The sequence below is a fragment of the Hyperolius riggenbachi genome, chromosome 3 (assembly GCF_040937935.1).
Source record: "Hyperolius riggenbachi isolate aHypRig1 chromosome 3, aHypRig1.pri, whole genome shotgun sequence".
Taxonomy (NCBI): Eukaryota; Metazoa; Chordata; class Amphibia; order Anura; family Hyperoliidae; genus Hyperolius; species Hyperolius riggenbachi.
Genome location: NC_090648.1, coordinates 198,339,913 through 198,358,744, shown reverse-complemented (window position 1 = coordinate 198,358,744; position 18,832 = coordinate 198,339,913). Strand labels below are relative to the sequence as shown.

General features: G+C 40.4%; 1 protein-coding gene across 2 annotated transcripts in view; it reads right to left on the bottom strand.

Annotated features, from left to right (window-relative positions):
* CHRNA7 (cholinergic receptor nicotinic alpha 7 subunit) overlaps positions 1-18,832 on the bottom strand; it is a 272,056-nt gene that overhangs the window by 84,637 nt on the left and 168,587 nt on the right. The window contains exons 3-4 of one of the 2 annotated variants that reach the window (XM_068272530.1): positions 17,205-17,249; positions 8,377-8,486 (exon numbers count right to left, since the gene is read on the bottom strand). In XM_068272530.1, the coding sequence (XP_068128631.1) occupies positions 8,377-8,486; positions 17,205-17,249 (155 nt within the window). Of the gene's footprint in view, positions 1-8,376; positions 8,487-17,204; positions 17,250-18,832 lie in introns of those variants that run through there. The other variant, XM_068272531.1, reaches the window with a different exon arrangement.

Sequence of the window (18,832 nt, the reverse complement as noted above, 5' to 3'; positions counted from 1 at the left end):
AGTACAAAGAATGTTGCTGTCATTCGCTAGGAAAAAAAAAACAAAAAACCAAGCCATAAATGTAACAGGTCGGAGGTCTTTAACAGGACTGACCTACTATTAATAAACTAACATCAAACAGGGAGAGGGGAGATCTGCAAATTCCTGCCCGTGAATGTATGCTGCAAGAAAAAACTAATCCAAACGCAAGAGTTCTGCTACTTGAGCCCATATATTTTTCTTCTCACAGCAGCTTGTTTGTCCTCACTCATCATACAGAGGACAGGATCATCAGGTGACAGCAGATGCTGACTGTCATAACGCACACTTTGCACAAGTGAGAGAGACGCAGGGATCTCTGGAATTCAGGCAGACCAGAGCAAAGCAGGAGAGGTGATTTACTTTGACATGTGACCTCTTATCTATCCAAGTCCTGCGCCGTGCTGATTTTTATCACCCTAGGCCATGGCCTTTGTGTCCTTCACAGAAATCTGGCCCTGGTCCCGACATCACCCTTCGTCTCTCTTCAAAATAGCCCGTCTCTCAAAGCAGGTTGGTGCCCTCTGACCCAGATACTGTACTGCGCAGCGCATCCCCAGTATGTCAGGTCAGTGCCTTGTGGCGACCTAACGGAGGATTTTTTAGAGAGAAGGAGGTTGTTGACGGGACACGGCATGTGTGCGGTATGTATCTGCTCACCTCCTCACACACACACATGGCATCTATTATTAATACACTGTAATTTAAAGCATTTCAAGTCACCGCTGCCCTGCACTCACTGGCGACGTCATCGTGATGGGACAGTGATTGTCGAGGCATTTGTATCGGCTGGTCATTCGTAAATCTGGCATTCGTAAGTCGGGGACCACCTGTATAGTCTGTGCAGTGTGCATGTATGAACTGTTATTATCCATGCTTGGAGGCCATCTCTACTATAAATCCAGTGTGTGTATGGTGAACTCGATGTGTTCCCAAGAAATCCAGGTGGACCGGATTGTCTTTGCCGAGTTTCAGGGGCGTAACTAGAAATCACTCAGCCCCTTTGCGAAACTTTGGATGCCCCCCCCTGCTTTCTGCACAGGTATACTGAGAACCAATGTTAATCAATTGGCTAGTGCACACTTGAATGTGTTTTCCCCATGCAGATAAAAACTGACAGCAGTGAAGCACTGCACACATTTTCTCTATTAATTACATTAGCTTCTGTGATAAAACCTGCATATTTCCACACATACAAACACACATGGGGCTTGATTCACTAAGACAAACAGCATGCCTTATTAGAGATAACACGCCTTATCAAAGTCAACATGCCTTATCAGAGTACCATAGCAAACTTACGCCTGCTAATTGGCAACAACGAGAGATCCACACGTCCTGCCCTGAGCCCCTGCGGGTTTGTAGCGCTCAGTATGCTACTCTGATAAGGTGTGTTAACTTTGATAAGGCAAGCTAACTTTGAAAAGGCATGCTATTTGTCTTAGTGAATCAAGCCCAAGGTGTGCAGAAACTGCATACAGAAAACCGACAGAAGAGTGTACTCCCAGCCTCAACTTATTACACTCACTCTGTAGCAGAACTGGCTCTGCAGACCCCTCCAGTATCACTACAGTACACAGAACTTGGGGTGGGGGTGGAGACTGAGAGGCTGAGGGCAAGGCGCTGTACTCAAGACCCTGCTCCCCACTGAATAGGGACTGTCTACAAATCTTTGTCTGCAAAACTTTGTATGATTCCTTATCAGTGACTAAGCAGATGCAGTCATTAGAACAATTGTGCAGAGAGCAGAACGTTTTTTTTCTCTCCGTGACCTTAGTTGTCAGTGTCTCAGGACAGGGAAAAGAAACTCAGCCCCATGCAGGTTTCTGCCCCCCCCCCCCCCTGCAATCCTTGCAGAGTATATTGTTTTGACCCTGCAAAGTTTATTTTTATCTTTCTTAACCCTCCTGTTTGAGTGTGTGTTTAAGGTGTTCCACTGTGCCCAGTGCCAGCATCCTCTTACCTCCCTCCATAGCAATAGCAACAGACTGTGCCACTAGCCTGTAGATCTGCAACACATCTGTGCAGCAATCGACATTGAGCTGTCACTCAAGGGATTCAGTCCTGATCCATGAGGCCACAGCAACTGTTTGTGTGTATGTTCAGACTGCTGTATGTGTTAGAGTTGCGCTTGATTACTGGATCTAATGAAGCACTGCAGTCCAGACAAGAAGTAGTAACAGGAACTTGGTTTTACTTATACTTGGATTCAGCAACATACAGCAAGATCACCTAACATGGTGACAGGCTAAAACACACTCAGTGTACACACACAGGAAGCACTGGACACACCTAAAAGAAACATAGAGAGATAACCATAGACATCACTGTAGAGGCATCATCAGCAGCGACATCTAGTGTCCAGAATATAAATTGCAGTCAGTTCTTATTTAGACTAAGCTGCAGTTCTGTTGAATTTCTCCAACACCCCTTCTCAACAGCTAAGGCTTAGTCTGTTAAATGCATCTTCTTTGTAAGCCTTGAGTGTCTTTCAGCTGTCAGAGGCTTTGTAAGGATATCCGCTATCATATCCTCGGTTGGGCAATAAAGTAACTCAAGGAATCCCTGTTCCTGAAGATGCCTGAGAAAGTGGAACTTCACATCGATGTGTTTGGTTCTTGAGTTAACTCTTTCCATTTGTGCAAGTGCAATGCATCCTTGGTTGTCCTCATAGATTTGTGTTGGTCCCGATTGTGGTTGACCCAAGTCTGTTAGTAATTGTCTCAGCCATATAACTTCTTGACTTGCCTGGGCTGCTGCAACGTACTCTGCTTCAGTGGAGGACAGAGTAACAGAAAGCTGTTTTCTACTAGTCCAGCTGATGACACCTCCCGACAAAAAAAATAAGTAACCACTGGTAGACTTTCTGTCATTGGTGTCTCCTGCCCAGTCGGCGTCCACAAATCCAGTTAAGGTGCCCTCATCACTTGCTGGTAACTTTAGTTTGTAACATTGAGTTCCTTTAAGATAGCGAATGATTCGCTTCACAGCATTCCAGTCCATCTGGCTTGGCTTTGAAACCTTTCTACATAAGATTCCAACAGTTGCTGCGATATCAGGCCTTGTAGCAGTGGTAAGGTACAACAATTTCCCTATTGTTTGCCTGTATTGAGTGTTAGTTGGTAAAAGGTTAACTTGGCTGTTCATCTCCTTTAGGTAGTTGGTTTCCATAGGAGACTTTACTGGTTTGGCATCTTCCATTCCACATGTTTGAATTATGTCTTGTATTTTGTGTTTTTGGTTCAGAAGGAAGCTCCCATCTTCCTCTCTCTCAATCTGAATGCCGAGGTAATTGTTTATGTCGCCAAGATCTTTGGTCTCAAAGTGCCTATTCAGATTCTTCAGTATCTCTGCATTATCCCCTTCTTGCTCAAAACAAATCAGGATATCATCAACATAAATTAGCAGGTAGATCCATCTGTTTGCCAATTTCTTTGTGTATAGGCAGGGGTCTGCTTTGCTCCTTTGAAAGTCCTGATGTGTAAGCACTTCGTTTATTTTTATGTTCCATGCTCTGGCTGCTTGTTTCAGGCCATAGATGCTCCTATGAAGTTTGCACACTAGGTCTGGTCTTTGTTCGTCTTTGAAACCTGGTGGTTGTTCCATATATATTTCTTCTGCTAACTCACCGTGTAGGAAGGCAGTCTTCACATCAAAATGTCGCCCTTCCATTTTCTTTTTCGCTGCCACTGCTAGCAAAGTTCTTATTGTGGCATATTTGACTACTGGAGCAAATGTCATATCATAGTCATCTCCGTGTTTTTGAGAGTATCCCTTGGCTACCAGTCTCGCTTTGTATCATTCAATCGTTCCATCTGCATTGTACTTCAATTTAAAAGTCCATTTACAACCAATGACTTTCCTTTCAGGTGGAAGTTCTGTAAGTGTCCATGTTTTAGTGTCATTCATGGATCTTATCTCTTCCTCAGCAGCTTTCATCCATTTACTGGCTTCCCTTTCTGGAAGTTGAGATATTTCTTCCCAGGTTGCAGGTTCACTGACTGTGGCAGTGCTTGCCTTGTAAGACGTACAGGTGCCTTACCTTTGTTTTCTCTTGTTGATCGCCTCACTCCTGTGTCTGAATCTGCTGGTAACTGCTGTTCAGTATTGTTGTAGTTTGCATTCACTTCAACTGTTTGCTCAGTACTCATGGTGATGGGATGGTCAGTGTCAATCTTCTCTTCTGCTCTTGCATTCTCTATTGTCATTACATCATCTCTTGCATCTTCAAGAAACGTTACACTGTTGCTAATGGTAATCTTGTCTGTTTTGGGATTTAGGATTCTGTAGCCCTTGACGTTGTCACTATATCCAACAAAAACACCTTCAAATGCTCTGTTTTGTAGTTTGGTGCGTTTCTCTTCAGGATCAGGAATGTAGATGAATGCTTTGCATCCAAAAACTTTTAAGTGGTTTACACATGGTTTCGCATTGTGCCACATCTCATATGGAGTTTTCTCCACTGTTCTGGAAAAAAGTCTGTTCTGTAAATATGTGGCTGTCATTGCTGCCTCACCCCAGTATTTTTGTGGTAGTCCAGAGTCTGTCAGCATACATCTGATCATTTCAGTTAGAGTTCTGTTCTTCCTTTCAGCTACCCCATTTTGCTCTGGAGTGTATGGGACTGTCTTTTGATGCTCTATTCCATTCAGCTTCAAATACTCTTGTATTTTATGTCTTGTAAATTCACCTCCATTATCAGTCCGAAGTATGAGGGGCTTTCTTTGAAACTTGTTACTGGCCTTTGTTATGTAGTCTTGTAATTTTTCAAAAACTTCACTTTTGTGTTGCATTAGGTAAGTGACTGTGTATCTTGAATAGTCATCTATATAGGTCACTATGTATCTGTTGCCTCCAGATGTAGGTGGGTTAAGGGGACCACATACATCACTGTGTACTAGATCAAGTGGTCTTGAAGATCTGTTCTGACTAGCTTGGGGAAGTGTTGCTCTTGTAGCTTTGGATTTTATGCAACATTCACACTTAACGGTAACTGAGCATGGGGATACTGTTAAGTCCTTTGTCAGATTCCTCTTTTGTAGTTTTTGTATGCTTTCTGGGTGTCTGTGACCTAGTCGCCTGTGCCATATGTGTATACAGTCATTGTGCTTGTGTGTACATAGTCTCACCTGTTGCTTCACTGTGTTGAGGTGATACAGATGGTCGTCCAGCTTGGCATATGCTATTGTCTGCTTGCCGTTCAGGATAAAACATTTGTCATCTTGGAATTTAACAGTGAGTCCTCTGGCTGTTAAACGCTTCACAGATAAGAGTCCTCCTTCTAGATTAGGTACATAAAGCACATCTTTAACAAGTATGGTTAAATTGTGTCCTTCATCATCATCACATACGAGGGTCCCATGACCATATCCTTCTGCATGTATTTTGCTTCCATCTGCGAGAGAAATAATTCCTTTGTTATTCATATCAAGTTCGGTGAAGAAACTTCTATCACTCGTCATGTGGGTGGTTGCCCCTGAGTCGATGCACCAGCCTTCACATTTATTGTTATCTGTCGCTTTAAATGTAGCATTCCAATTTCCCTCCTTTGAATCAGAAACTGTGGTTTTGACTTTTTGTTTAGTATAATGGGGGCGTTGTCTGATTTGCTCTGCTTTCCATATTGTACAGTCCTTCTTTAAGTGTCCCTTTTTGTTACAACGAAAACAGATTCTGGTCTCCTTCCTGTGTAACTGTGTGTCTGTAGCTTTAAGAGCGGTTCCGGGGTCTCTCTGTACGGAGTCATGAATTAATTCCTTTCTTCTTTCATACTCATCTATAAGCCTAGTTTTCACAAACGCTAGTGTAATGTCTGCTTCAGGCCGTGTCTCCATTGCATTGATCAGTGCAGTGTATGTGTCAGGTAAACTGCACAACAACATGGCTGCAGCATGACTGTCTGTAATAGTCTCCCCGATTGATTTGAGTTGTGTGATTATTTCCAGCATTGCATTTATGTGTTCCTGCATGTTCTGCTCTTCGCTAAGCCGCATTTTATACAGTTTTCTTAACAAAAACAACTTGCTGTTTAAACTAGATCGCTCATGCAGTCCTTTTAGCACACTCCACATGCCTTTTGCTGTATCTTCGTGGCGTATGTGGATAAGCTGGTCATCCTCCACTAGCAAACTGATTGTAGCCCGTGCCTGTCTGTTTTTCTTATCCCAGTCCTGATTGTTATCCTGTGGTCTATCTGTGGTGGTAACCTCCCATAAATCGTCTCTGGATAAAAGCATTTCCACTTTAAACTTCCATAGCTGATAATTGTCATTGTTCAGCTTGGCCACTGAGAGTTTAATATCAGAGTTTCCGGCCATTGTCTTTCTCCCCTTATATATAACAGTCTTACTTGTTTGCAGGAGATGTCTCTGGAAAGCTTTCTTGCGCTGATCTCTGCTCCTGGTTGCTGCTGTCTTGGGCTTCTTCTGATTGCTGCTCTGGGCCCATAACCTGTTAGAGTTGCGCTTGATTACTGGATCTAATGAAGCACTGCAGTCCAGACAAGAAGTAGTAGCAGGAACTTGGTTTTACTTATACTTGGATTCAGCAACATACAGCAAGATCACCTAACATGGTGACAGGCTAAAACACACTCAGTGTACACACACAGGAAGCACTGGACACACCTAAAAGAAACATAGAGAGATAACCATAGACATCACTGTAGAGGCATCATCAGCAGCGACATCTAGTGTCCAGAATATAAATTGCAGTCAGTTCTTATTTAGACTAAGCTGCAGTTCTGTTGAATTTCTCCAACAGTATGGATGATGTACACAACCGCTGACTGCTGCTAGAGATGCATGCATGCATTCTTCTAACAGCCAAGTCTCCATTCATCCAGAAAGTAAAAACCATGTTAGCTCATGAATGCTACTAGCTGCAGAGCAAACAGCCGACAACTGTGTTAATAATGAGCTGCCAGCTAACTAATCAGCAGCTAGTAGCTTTTACTAACATGGTTTTTACGTCCTGGGTTTGAGACAATTGCCATATTAGGAGACTCCTCTGTTCATCTCTTCTGCTGTCATGTGTAAAGTGTCATTAGAGACCTCAATCAGTTGGCTCTGTTTTCAGCAGCCTGTCATAGTACAAAATGGCTGTAGCTGGGCTGGTGACAAAGTTTAGGAAGAGATGGATGGGACCACTATAGAAGACCAAAGTTTTGCTGGTGTCCATATATTAAATATTCAGCTCTTGTGAGATTCTAACACATTTTATTTTGCAAAGGTGGAGGAAAACAAAGCCTCGGATTGGCCCTCATGTTCATGGCTAAGCCACTGATTGGTCATTGGTCAAGAGTCCATGGGCAATCAGCGATTTATATGTGAACGAGACAATCAAACATATTGTTATTCTTCCCCTCTTGGGTTACATGTTATAAAAAAAACAATGAATGTACCAAAATGGCAACTATCAAAATGGTGGGCAAACTGGTTATAATATTGCAATCCTGGGCAGCCCACCCATATATTACCCACATTGATTTCAATGTTGTTTGGATCCCAGGCCTTTCAAATGCTGTACCTTTAGCTCTGTTTAGCCAAACAGCCCTTGAACCAAACAGAACCATTTACAAGAGACACTACTAAATACTCAATGTTTCTGGGTTCCTGGTTTGTCTCTTCCTGTTGATATTCTTATGAGCATAATATATATAGTCATTCAAATACCACATTAATCTCTCAATGGAACATTCATTCATATGCGTTTATTCACAACAAAAATAGCCACTGTAAAATATCAGTAAAAGTGACATCAGAGTGAATCGCTCATTTAGCCCTGATGCGTATATCACATTATCACAGCTATAATGACATGCCAGGAGTCACACAGCACCAAATCTGGAATGTGATAAAGAACCACAGAAAATAAGAATGTAATCATGATGCAAAGGGTGGGTTCTGCTACCAGTGCAAAGGGCCTACATGCCCAGTCAAGCTAAGTTAGTAAGTATGATGTATGGGGAGGAGAGTTACAAATTTCAGTTTGTAGGAGAACCGGTCCATTATATTGGCACAGGATTGAAGACGATTCCTTTGACTAACTTATCTTGACTGTAATGACTCTATAACTTTCTCCCTGATCTATTTTCAACCCTGCCTCTGTGTATATGCTAATATATCATGAACGGTCACTAGTTGGATAAGGATCAAAGGTTTTCAGCTCAGCCAAAGCTGGAGTCAGGTGATCCATGAAATGCTTTTTTTTACCATCTGCTTCCTGCATGTAAAGCTGATAATATATACATACATCTTATTCCAATATCTTATATTTTTCTGTAATAACTTTGGCATTTTCTGTAATGACAGCTTCCAACACACATTTCTCTTGTCGCTTATCAAGCTAAACACATACCTGTTATATAAAAGGATGTCCGGCTTCCAAATTTGTCCATCTGGGAATCTAACGTTTTTCACTCCGGGGTATTCAGACATGTTCCATTGTAAGTAGTAATCTGTCCAATACTGGTGCAAAAAGAGGAAAAAAAAGGATAAAAAGCACTCTGTTTCCCACCCTCTCCAGAGAATGATGTAACACTCAGCAGAATGTACAGCTGTCATTCAAAAGGGTATTACTTAACTAGCAGGGAATGAAATGACTGAAAGAACAGGACTTAGCTACCTTTAAAATACCATTAGAAAACACACTTTGCGAGTCAGGGGCCGTGCTCTAACGGCAGGAAAATACTTAGAAAAGGACAAAAAATGTCAGTGTGCCTGCATGTAAGATTACATACTGCATGAAGCATGCTATTGCAAAGCAGCTGATTGTTTAGAAGAAATGTACAATAACTCTGATTGCATTGCTTCTCAAGGAGCTGAGCGGAAACTGTTTTCTTTTGTTCCGAAATGTTTCTCGTTTTTCGCGGTCAGTTAAAAACTCAAAATGTTCTGCTTCTTTTTAAGAACAATCAAACTGATGCTTTCTTATTTTTCTTGAAAAATAAAAATGAGAAAACACACATACACATTTTTCATTTAAAAAATGTCAGGATTTAGTGTTCTGAATTAATAATTCATAAACAATGTACAATTATCTTCCCTTATTTTATTCATTTTGCGGATTTGAATTTCCACCAGGCTAACTACTGTAACTACATATCTATAACTACCATAAATCTCAAGACATAAAGTTGTTTAGGTGATACATTCAATGACTAACTGTACAAGATTCCTTTGCAAGCTTTCAAAACTTTAAGTTTCTTCTTCAGGCATGTTTCAGAGCTGGATCAGAACCATACCAGCTCTGAAACATGGCTGAAGAAGAAACTTAATGTATTGAACGCTTGCAAAGGAATCTTGTACAGTTAGTCATTAAAGGTATCACCTAAACAACTTTTGTTGTTATGTCTTCGGATTCTCTCCATGACTAATACCGGACCACACGTAACTGGCTTTACCATAAATCTACTCTTGTTAATCTGATATGATGGGCCATATGCAATTTATTTTTTCTCCTGAGTTTTCTCCAAGATGATATTTTCACACCTCGACATAAAATGCATTTTAAACCACCAGCAGGCAAGAAAATACTCCAAATAATTTTGCTAGTACTTTCTCACCTACCTTTTAGTACTTTTTCAGTTACAGATTGCTGAAAAGTTACTTAAAACAGAAGATGAAAAATAATCTCCTAGGAGAAAAGTTTGGAGTTAATTGCATAAAGGCGGATGAGTAAGGATAAGTGAGAATGATAAAGTGAACAGCTAAATCATACTAGAGTGTGCAGGGGGCGGGGCAAGCTTTGTTTGTGGAGTTAACTCACCTAAGCCGCCACCTCCATTTTGAATCTGAAGCACTCCTTGCCACATTCCATCTTCTTACTCTTCCATCTTCACAGCGGAAGTTCCATTTTAGAAAACAGAAGTGTAAGTAGATGGAACGCAGTATAAAGTGTATTAAAAGAGAAGCGGCAGTTTAGCCACTTACCACAAACTGGACCATTGCAAATGTCCCATTTGTGCACCTTTTAGTGCTCATGGTGCACTGCCACCATCAATGTGCAAAAGTAATTTATTGTCTGACATTAGTGACACATTGTGTGCTGTGTTACCCCCACACAGTGTCACAGCACTGCTCGTATGACCGAATGTACTGTCACTGTGTTATCGATGATATCAGTGTGCAAAGAAAACTGTGACAGACATTTATGACATTACCCCTTTGCTCACTCTACCAAACATGACAGGCAGAGGCAGGCCAAAGCATAGAGGTGATAGGGGTCGAGCTGGTGAGTCGTACTGTGGCTGAAGCATATGTGATCTTTTACAGAAGAAAAAAAAATAATGCCAATGTTGAAAAGAGAATATGATATCCCTAAGACTCATTTCTTTCCACTGGCACAGGTGCAAACCCATTCCAAGCAGTATTTGCAAATATAGATAATATATCAAAGATTCAACTATTTGATTGTTTTGCACAGTCAGGGAAGAAAAGAAAATCATTATCACAACTTCAGGCTGAGTTGATGCAATTAAAAGTGTTGGAGCTAGCACATTACAATATGAGGAGAGACGTATTTTCCCCAACTGCATTTAGATGCTATAATATTGGAAGGGAATATTGTAATGCATATAATGATCATAAATATACCACTTATTAAAAATAGGGCAGTATATCTACGCTCCGTGGTAGGACTGTCCCTGTTCCAGGGGTGAAGATATACGTACCTCGCCGCATCACCGATTTGCGTGCTCTTGTGCACGCTCGCTTTCTCATCCACATCCATTAGTAGAGACTAGAGAGGTCAGTGAATGAGAAAACAGTTCCCATTCCAGGCTCTAAGTACCTGTGATCAATGATCACCGACATCAATGAGATGCCCTGTGCTCATTGACAAAATGAAAGTGAAAATATACATGTGTTACTTCCTGTAACGAGTGTATGTAATAAACACTGCACATTAGGAATAAACTGATGGGGGACATATAGTGGCCAAATAGTAAATTATACCCTAAAACATTAGGGGCTCAGCTTTTTAATATATATGTCATGGGTATATTACTGTTATTTTTGCAAATAAGGGCTTGTAATTAGTGAGGGATGCAAAATTGAAAAAATACACATTTATTTCCAAATAAAATATTGCCACCATACATTGTACTAGGGACATAATTTAAATGTTGTAATAACTGGGACAAATTGACAAATAAAATGTGTGGCTTTTCTGCACAGTAGCATGTTTTATTTTAAAACTATAATTGCAGAAAACTTACAAATATTTTTCCCATTTTTTTAAATTATTATTCCCATTAAAATGCATTTAGAATAAAATAATTCTTAGCAAAATGTACCACCCAAAGAAAGCCTGATTGGTGGCAAAAAAACAAGATATAGATCACTTAGTTGTGATAAGTAGTGATGAAGTAATTGGCGAATGAATAGGAGGAGCCCTGAAATGTGAAAAATGCTCTGGTGCACAATGGGAAAAATCCCTCAGTGGTGAAGTGGTTAATGTTGGCCAGGGTCACATCTCTTCTTAATGTTGTATCACATGAAATATGTGTTTAACCTTCCTCCCGGTTATCCCGAGCTCAGCTCGGGGTAACCTGCGTAGGAGGATTTCTCAGGCCCCGCTGGGCGGATTTTCAAAAAAAAAATTTATTGCACGCAGCTAGCACTTTGCTAGCTGCGTGCATTTCTCGATCACCGCCGCTCACCGCCGATTCGCCGCTACCCGCTGTTCCGCACCGCCCCCCCCCCCCAGACCCCTTGCGCAGCCTGGCCAATCAGTGCCAGGCAGCGCTGAGGAGTGGATCGGGATTCCCTCTGACGTCCCGATGTCCATGACGTCGGTGACGTCATCCCGCCCCGTCGCTATGGCGACCAGGGAAGCCCAGCAGGAAATCCCATTCTGAATGGGATTTCCTGCTTACTCTGATCGCCGGAGGCGATCGGAGTGGGTGGGGGGATGCCGCTGCTCAGCGGCTATCATGCAGCGAGCCCTGGGCTCGCTACATGATTTAAAAAAAAAAAAAAAAAGTGCTCTGCTGCCCCCTTGCCGCAGGAATTGGACCAGCAAGGGGGTTAATAAAAAAAAAGCACCTACTGGGTACACAGGAGCTTGCCCTTCATGTGGGCTACAAGGAGTAGATATGGTACATTGTTTGTGGAGCTGTGTAAAAACAGTATTGGGATAAAGTCGTGCGATATGTATATATATATATATATATATATATATATATATATATATATATATATATGTATATGTATATATATATATATATATATATATATATATATATATATATATATATATATATATATATATATATATATATATATATATAAAATGTGTAATAAAAGCTTTAAATTCAATGCACTGTTATGTTTGTGCCATCATGTTGAATGTACAGTGGAAGGCATCCAGACTCTGTGGCAGTTCCAAATATTGCCTATAAAACCCTGGCAGCTACAAAGAAAACAATATACAATAGGTGGATCTATAGAACACTACCAAGCATTTAGGACTTGAAGGAAGAACTTCCCCACCTACTGAACACTGACAGATTGGAGGCCATGCTCCACAAGGGACCAGGATCTAAGCGCTTCTTTAAAAGGTGGAAACTCTTTATAATTCAGACCATGGCTTCGATTCATCATTGTCTTTGCGATAACTTTTTCCAGTTTGTTAAATTACCGAATTCGAAGTTTATCAGTTTTTAGTTGTATTCATCAAGGTTTTTCAGCATTCGGTGTGACTTCAATAAAATATCGATAACAATGCGGTAACCATACGGTAACGTGTCGATATTACCATTTTACAGCAGTAATTTAACACAAGGTCATAAGATTCCCGTGGAATTGTGGGTAAAAAGCCAGTCCTTTGAACACCACGTAGCAACATTCCGAATAGCCCTTAACACCTGGACCAGGATTCTGGAAGTGACTTGAGACAATCCCTACATTTCGCCAGCTATGGCATGATAGAAGCCTTTTCTGAAAAAATGTAGTGCAGCTAGCAGTTTAGTTAACCCTGGCTCTGCCTGTGTTCTTTTACAAGATGATTCAAGAGAAATGCTGATGTTCTGGTATAGCAAATAAATCCATTCTCTTGCAAATTGATATAGTTCTAGACCTTATTCTTGCCCTTCTGCAGAATCTGCACCTTTGAATCACTCTCAGCGGATACATAACCACTTCAAATGGCTCCATCTTCTCTGTCATCAATGATCTGACAGGAATAACGACAGAGCAGTGAAGGAGATAACTAATCCTAAATGTAAAGCTAAACCACGCCCATTTTCATTTTCATGAATTGCACTTTCTTCCATTCTATCGCATCATTATCGAATGATTACCGAATGCTCGCTAACAGCTGTAGATAACTTTGACGAATCCTGAAATCAGCTTATCGAGTTAGGTATTTTACCAAGCTGTCGGTAATTGATTTGATAAGTCTTGATGAATCGAGGCCATATCTGGATCTAGGCTTCACCTTTCCACCTTACTTCTTGGCATGCCTCAAAGCAGCTAACAGGAACATTGGGGCCTTTGGAAACGTCACCATTACAATAATCGAGACCTTTAAGTGTACCTGAGATGATGTAAAGTAAAGAATCTATGCTTACCAGGAGCTTCCTCTGTAATAACCCTATTACCAGGGGCTATTGAAGAGGCATGGAGCCACCGGTGAAAAAAACAATGATGTAAAAATATCAGATGCTCTTGTTTATAATATACATAAGCTAAAATGGATGGTAACTTGTTGAACAAAATGCATGAATCAGTGCCGCCATGTTTTTTCACACACCTATCTTGACAATAACTTCAGAATGCCTATGAAACTCTGAGGTGAAATGGAATCCTATGCATGCTCAGTGGTTTATAACATTAGGTACTGAGGCCAATAGCATGATATAAAGTGACTGATCAACTGAGACTCTGTCAAAATGAGAATGTATAAAGGCAAATCATGTAATGTAAAGTGCTCCAGTACTTTATTTCATCCTGCACATCCTGGTACAGACATGTAGCCAAATACCCCACCCAACCACCTGACCATGCACCACCATTGCATTGGAGCTGAGGCTAGCTTATTGTCACACAGGCTGAAAGGAAGCATGGCCAATTCCCATTAAACTCCACCCATCAGTCATAAAACGATTCACTTAAAGTCAGACAAGAGCATGGCCTTATTTCTATTCCACACTATCCATATAGCAGAGTCTTGAAATCTGCCCAAAAGCAGAGCTGGTATATGGTTTGAAGGTAGGGGCGGCGGGGATGGGGGGGCAGCATGGCTCAGGTAGCAATGAGCAAAGCACTGGAAGCCGAGCAAGGTTGCCAGCACTCCTGTAGACTTGGTCTCCCAGATGACCACTGTAGAGGGAATGGAAGGTCTATGGCAGGTTAGGCACAAGTTTAATTTAAGCTTACACTTGAGTTTTAAGGATGAAAGCTTAAGCAATGAATGTTTACAATCTATTCATTTCTCACATGTTTTAATACTGAGTAATGGTCGCTGTTAGAATCCCCATTTAGGAATGAAGCATTTTAATCATAAAGGGTTAATCAGCATTTCCAGGCACAAGAGAAACGGTTTTAAACATAATAGGCATTTCAACTTCTACTTACAGCCCTAAAATTCTTTATAGGTTTAGAAGTGACAAGAAATTATGCTGCAAATGACTGGCATTTAAGGTAATTCACATAATTCATGTCATTCGCGCACTTCCTTTTTCTGTATTCCAATAAATTTGCAGCTTTAAAAAGAACAATTTCTCTGATTGCTGTCTTTATTTCTATAAACCTGTGCAAAGAAGCTTACGAAGGCATCCTAATTGAAAATCCTAAAGAGAAAAAGTTTCATAGGCGTGTATTTGCCAACATCCAAATTTTAGACACTGACTTTTTTAAAAACTGAGCACTGAGCATCTGGAATCCACTGAAAGAAGAGGCAGGAACAGGCAATCAAGAGAAGGATATCACAAAATAAGCATCTTACTAGAAGTGTATGCAATGGAGATATTGTTCAATTCTAGTAGATTGATAAGTAAAGTGTAGTGAGATAATAGTGATATGGCATGGAAATACATTTTCAAATACTGTCTTTAGGTTTGCTAAAGAACTAGTTCAGGCCTGTTTTTAATGCATTATGTGGAACATTTCACAATTTTCATTGCACAAAGGTACATTGTACATAAACTATTTTTGCAGTACTCGTTTTTTATTACCTAGCTTGCTGTATTTGCCATGTTGACTTCCATTGTGAATGCTTGGCTAGAAAAGGAGGAGCAGGAAGGGAGGAGTCTATTCCTCTGAGCACAAAAGGGAGTAGAAGGAGAAAGTGGGTGGAGTGAATGATGGCTGTGTGCAGAGAGAGAAATTGCCTCTTTGCTGGGAGCTTTACATTTTGTGCACAAATCATTAAATCAGACCCAAACTCTTGCACAGCACACAATGAAAAGTTTTTAAATTTACATATAAATGCTGTAAAACTTTACTACTCTGAGCTGCTCTGTGTGTTTTTCCATAAAAGAGCATTCACCAGTTTCCCTGACTCTGCTACACAAAGGAAGTTGCAGGGCATGCTATGTTTTCTTTTTTCTGTTTTACTTTCCCCTCCGACTTAACTAATGCAGCCTGATTGGCTGAAGCCTTTTTCCCTCATGTTTTCCCCTCCCACACCTCTGTTCCTCTCTGATTGGCCAATATTTTTCATGCTGAGACAATGCACTTTCTAATGCAAAGCTGGGTGGGAGTGTCTGAAAACTGGGAGGTAGGCAGGCAAAGCATACACAGACAGAGTAAGGGAGGAAATTATGTCAGGACTGGCTTCAAGATAGACAGAGTCAATATAGAAAATCCTAAGAAGGATTTTCTATTTTTTTACTATAGAAAAATCACTAAAATTAAAATGTGGACAGTGCAATACATATGTTATGTAAGTAGAGTAAGTATTTATCTACTTATATATGTGTTTTTTTCTGAGATAGTATGGCTGACAGCTCCTCTTTAACCCTTTATGTGCTCCCTGAAAGTTAATCCATTTAAAACTTCAGCTTTGAAAGGATTTCCACAAATTGTAATGAAGAAACGTTTTATCCCCTAAAGGTTATCATGTTGTGCCTAATCTTTAGAGCAGAGAGGAAGTTCTGAATTTAGATCCAATTTAAATCATGTGACTTAGTTTTCCAAACAAAATTTCTCTGTAGCTGCTGCATTAAATATGAAAATTGTGTGAATGACTTCGCTAACAATGAAAAGTGGGTGGAGTGAATGATGGCTGTGTGCAGAGAGAGAAATTGCCTCTTTGCTGGCAGCTTTACATTTTGTGCACAAATCATTAAATCAGACCCAAACTCTTGCACAGCACACAATGAAAAGTTTTTAAATTTACATATAAATGCTGTAAAACTTTACTACTCTGAGCTGCTCTGTGTGTTTTTCCATAAAAGAGCATTCACCAGTTTCCCTGACTCTGCTACACAAAGGAAGTTGCAGGGCATGCTATGTTTTCTTTTTTCTGTTTTACTTTCCACTCCGACTTAACTAATGCAGCCTGATTGGCTGAAGCCTTTTTCCCTCATGTTTTCCCCTCCCACACCTCTGTTCCTCTCTGATTGGCCAATATTTTTCATGCTGAGACAATGCACTTTCTAATGCAAAGCTGGGTGGGAGTGTCTGAAAACTGGGAGGTAGGCAGGCAAAGCATACACAGACAGAGTAAGGGAGGAAATTATGTCAGGACTGGCTTCAAGATAGACAGAGTCAATATAGAAAATTCTAAGAAGGATTTTCTATTTTTTTACTATAGAAAAATCACTAAAATTAAAATGTGGACAGTGCAATACATATGTTATGTAAGTAGAGTAAGTATTTATCTACTTATATATGTGTTTTTTTCTGAGATAGTATGGCTGACAGCTCCTCTTTAACCCTTTATGTGCTCCCTGAAAGTTAATCCATTTAAAACTTCAGCTTTGAAAGGATTTCCACAAATTGTAATGAAGAAACGTTTTATCCCCTAAAGGTTATCATGTTGTGCCTAATCTTTAGAGCAGAGAGGAAGTTCTGAATTTAGATCCAATTTAAATCATGTGACTTAGTTTTCCAAACAAAATTTCTCTGTAGCTGCTGCATTAAATATGAAAATTGTGTGAATGACTTCGCTAACAATGAAAAATTTGGAGTGCGAGTTTAAGCTTTAAAACCACCATGAATTGAAGTATATCTACTTACCATTTGCAGCCAGATATTTGTTGTTAAAACCTGATTTTTCTCATCCTAAAAGAGAAACAAAACACTTGTTTAGAGGACACTGTACTTCTACCTATATTCAAGTTATTCTGGCATCTCATAGTGGTGGGATGGCTCCCACTTTTTATGCTGAGAGTACACGGCTCGATTTTGAGACATTAAGATGGCTTGATAGACAATTTCCGACAAGTCCGATCTCCCGCCCAATTGTTTTGCCGCTCGATTCCGCATTGAAGTGAATGGAAAAAGATAAGAAAAACGAGCAGAAGATAAGAGAATTGACTGCGAAATCGTGCGGCGAAATTGAGCCGTGTATGCCCAGCATAAGATAGGTATTCATTAGATATTCACAAAATACAGATATCGACAAATATAGATGTACACGCGCACACACACACACTCACACACACACACACCACATACATACACCACATACATATACACACACACACACACACACACACACACACACACACACACACATACAGTGTTCCCAATCCCTGTATATATTTGAGCAGTATATATATATATATATATATATATATATATATATATATATATATATATATATATATATATATATATATATATATATATATATATATAGTGGGCTTATAATCCATGTGAAATATGGGGAGATACTGATCCTGGGTGTAAGGATCTCTTGTATATGATGCATACTATTCAGGTAATTTATTTTTGGTCAGGCAACTCTTACCATGACAGGCATACACTCATACATGCTGCATAGTAACCCTCCCCGACAAAACAGTGAGTGCATTTTAAAGGGATCCTAGCAGCTTTCTCTTTCTGCAGTTTGTCCTGGTTTCTAATAACTGTAGGAGCTGCCATTCCCCCCCCCCCCCCCCGCCGCCCGCCTTTATTTATCCATGAGAAGGTGTGAATGTAATCAAGTGTAACTCTAAACCTTTTGAAGTACATTTTCCTTTTGTTTGCTTGTTTGCGTACTGCAATCCTTATCTGCCTGCTCTTTCCTCTTTCTGGGGACAGACAGGCAGAAGGAAGTAGGACAATAAAAGCCTTTAACAAACATTTAAATGTAAAAAGAGGAGGTGGAATAGATCTTTTTTTTTTTAGTAAAGACCCACATCATTAATATGCATGTTTAATGTGCTACTGAGATGCCCTGGGTGCTAAAAATGGTGCTTGGTTCACTTTAATGGTTCTTAATTCCTCCAATCTATCTAGTATTCTATCCTCAGAGCATACCTCTGCCGCTGGGAGATTTGGGCGCAGGGTAAAGCAGTTAGAAGGCTTACCCTGCCCCTGCACAAGTCCCAGTGGCGTTAATTACTATTTCCCTTCCAGGCTGCCATGGATAGTGGGGAAAGACATACATCGGCTTCCAGCTATTGCTGGCGGCCAAATTACAGTGTTTTTAGAGTAATTTGTGCTCCATCTTTTGATGGTGCCCAAATCACTCAGTGATCACCGCTATAGCCGTAATTCCTATTACAACCAATGGTGGCGCCGGCTGCTCTCAAATGTCCTTCGCTGTTTTTACAGCGCTCGTCCTCAGAACCCTTTTAAGTATTTTTCAGATATCCGGTTTAGCACATTTTTGGTTGAATGTAGTAGCTTTCCGGATC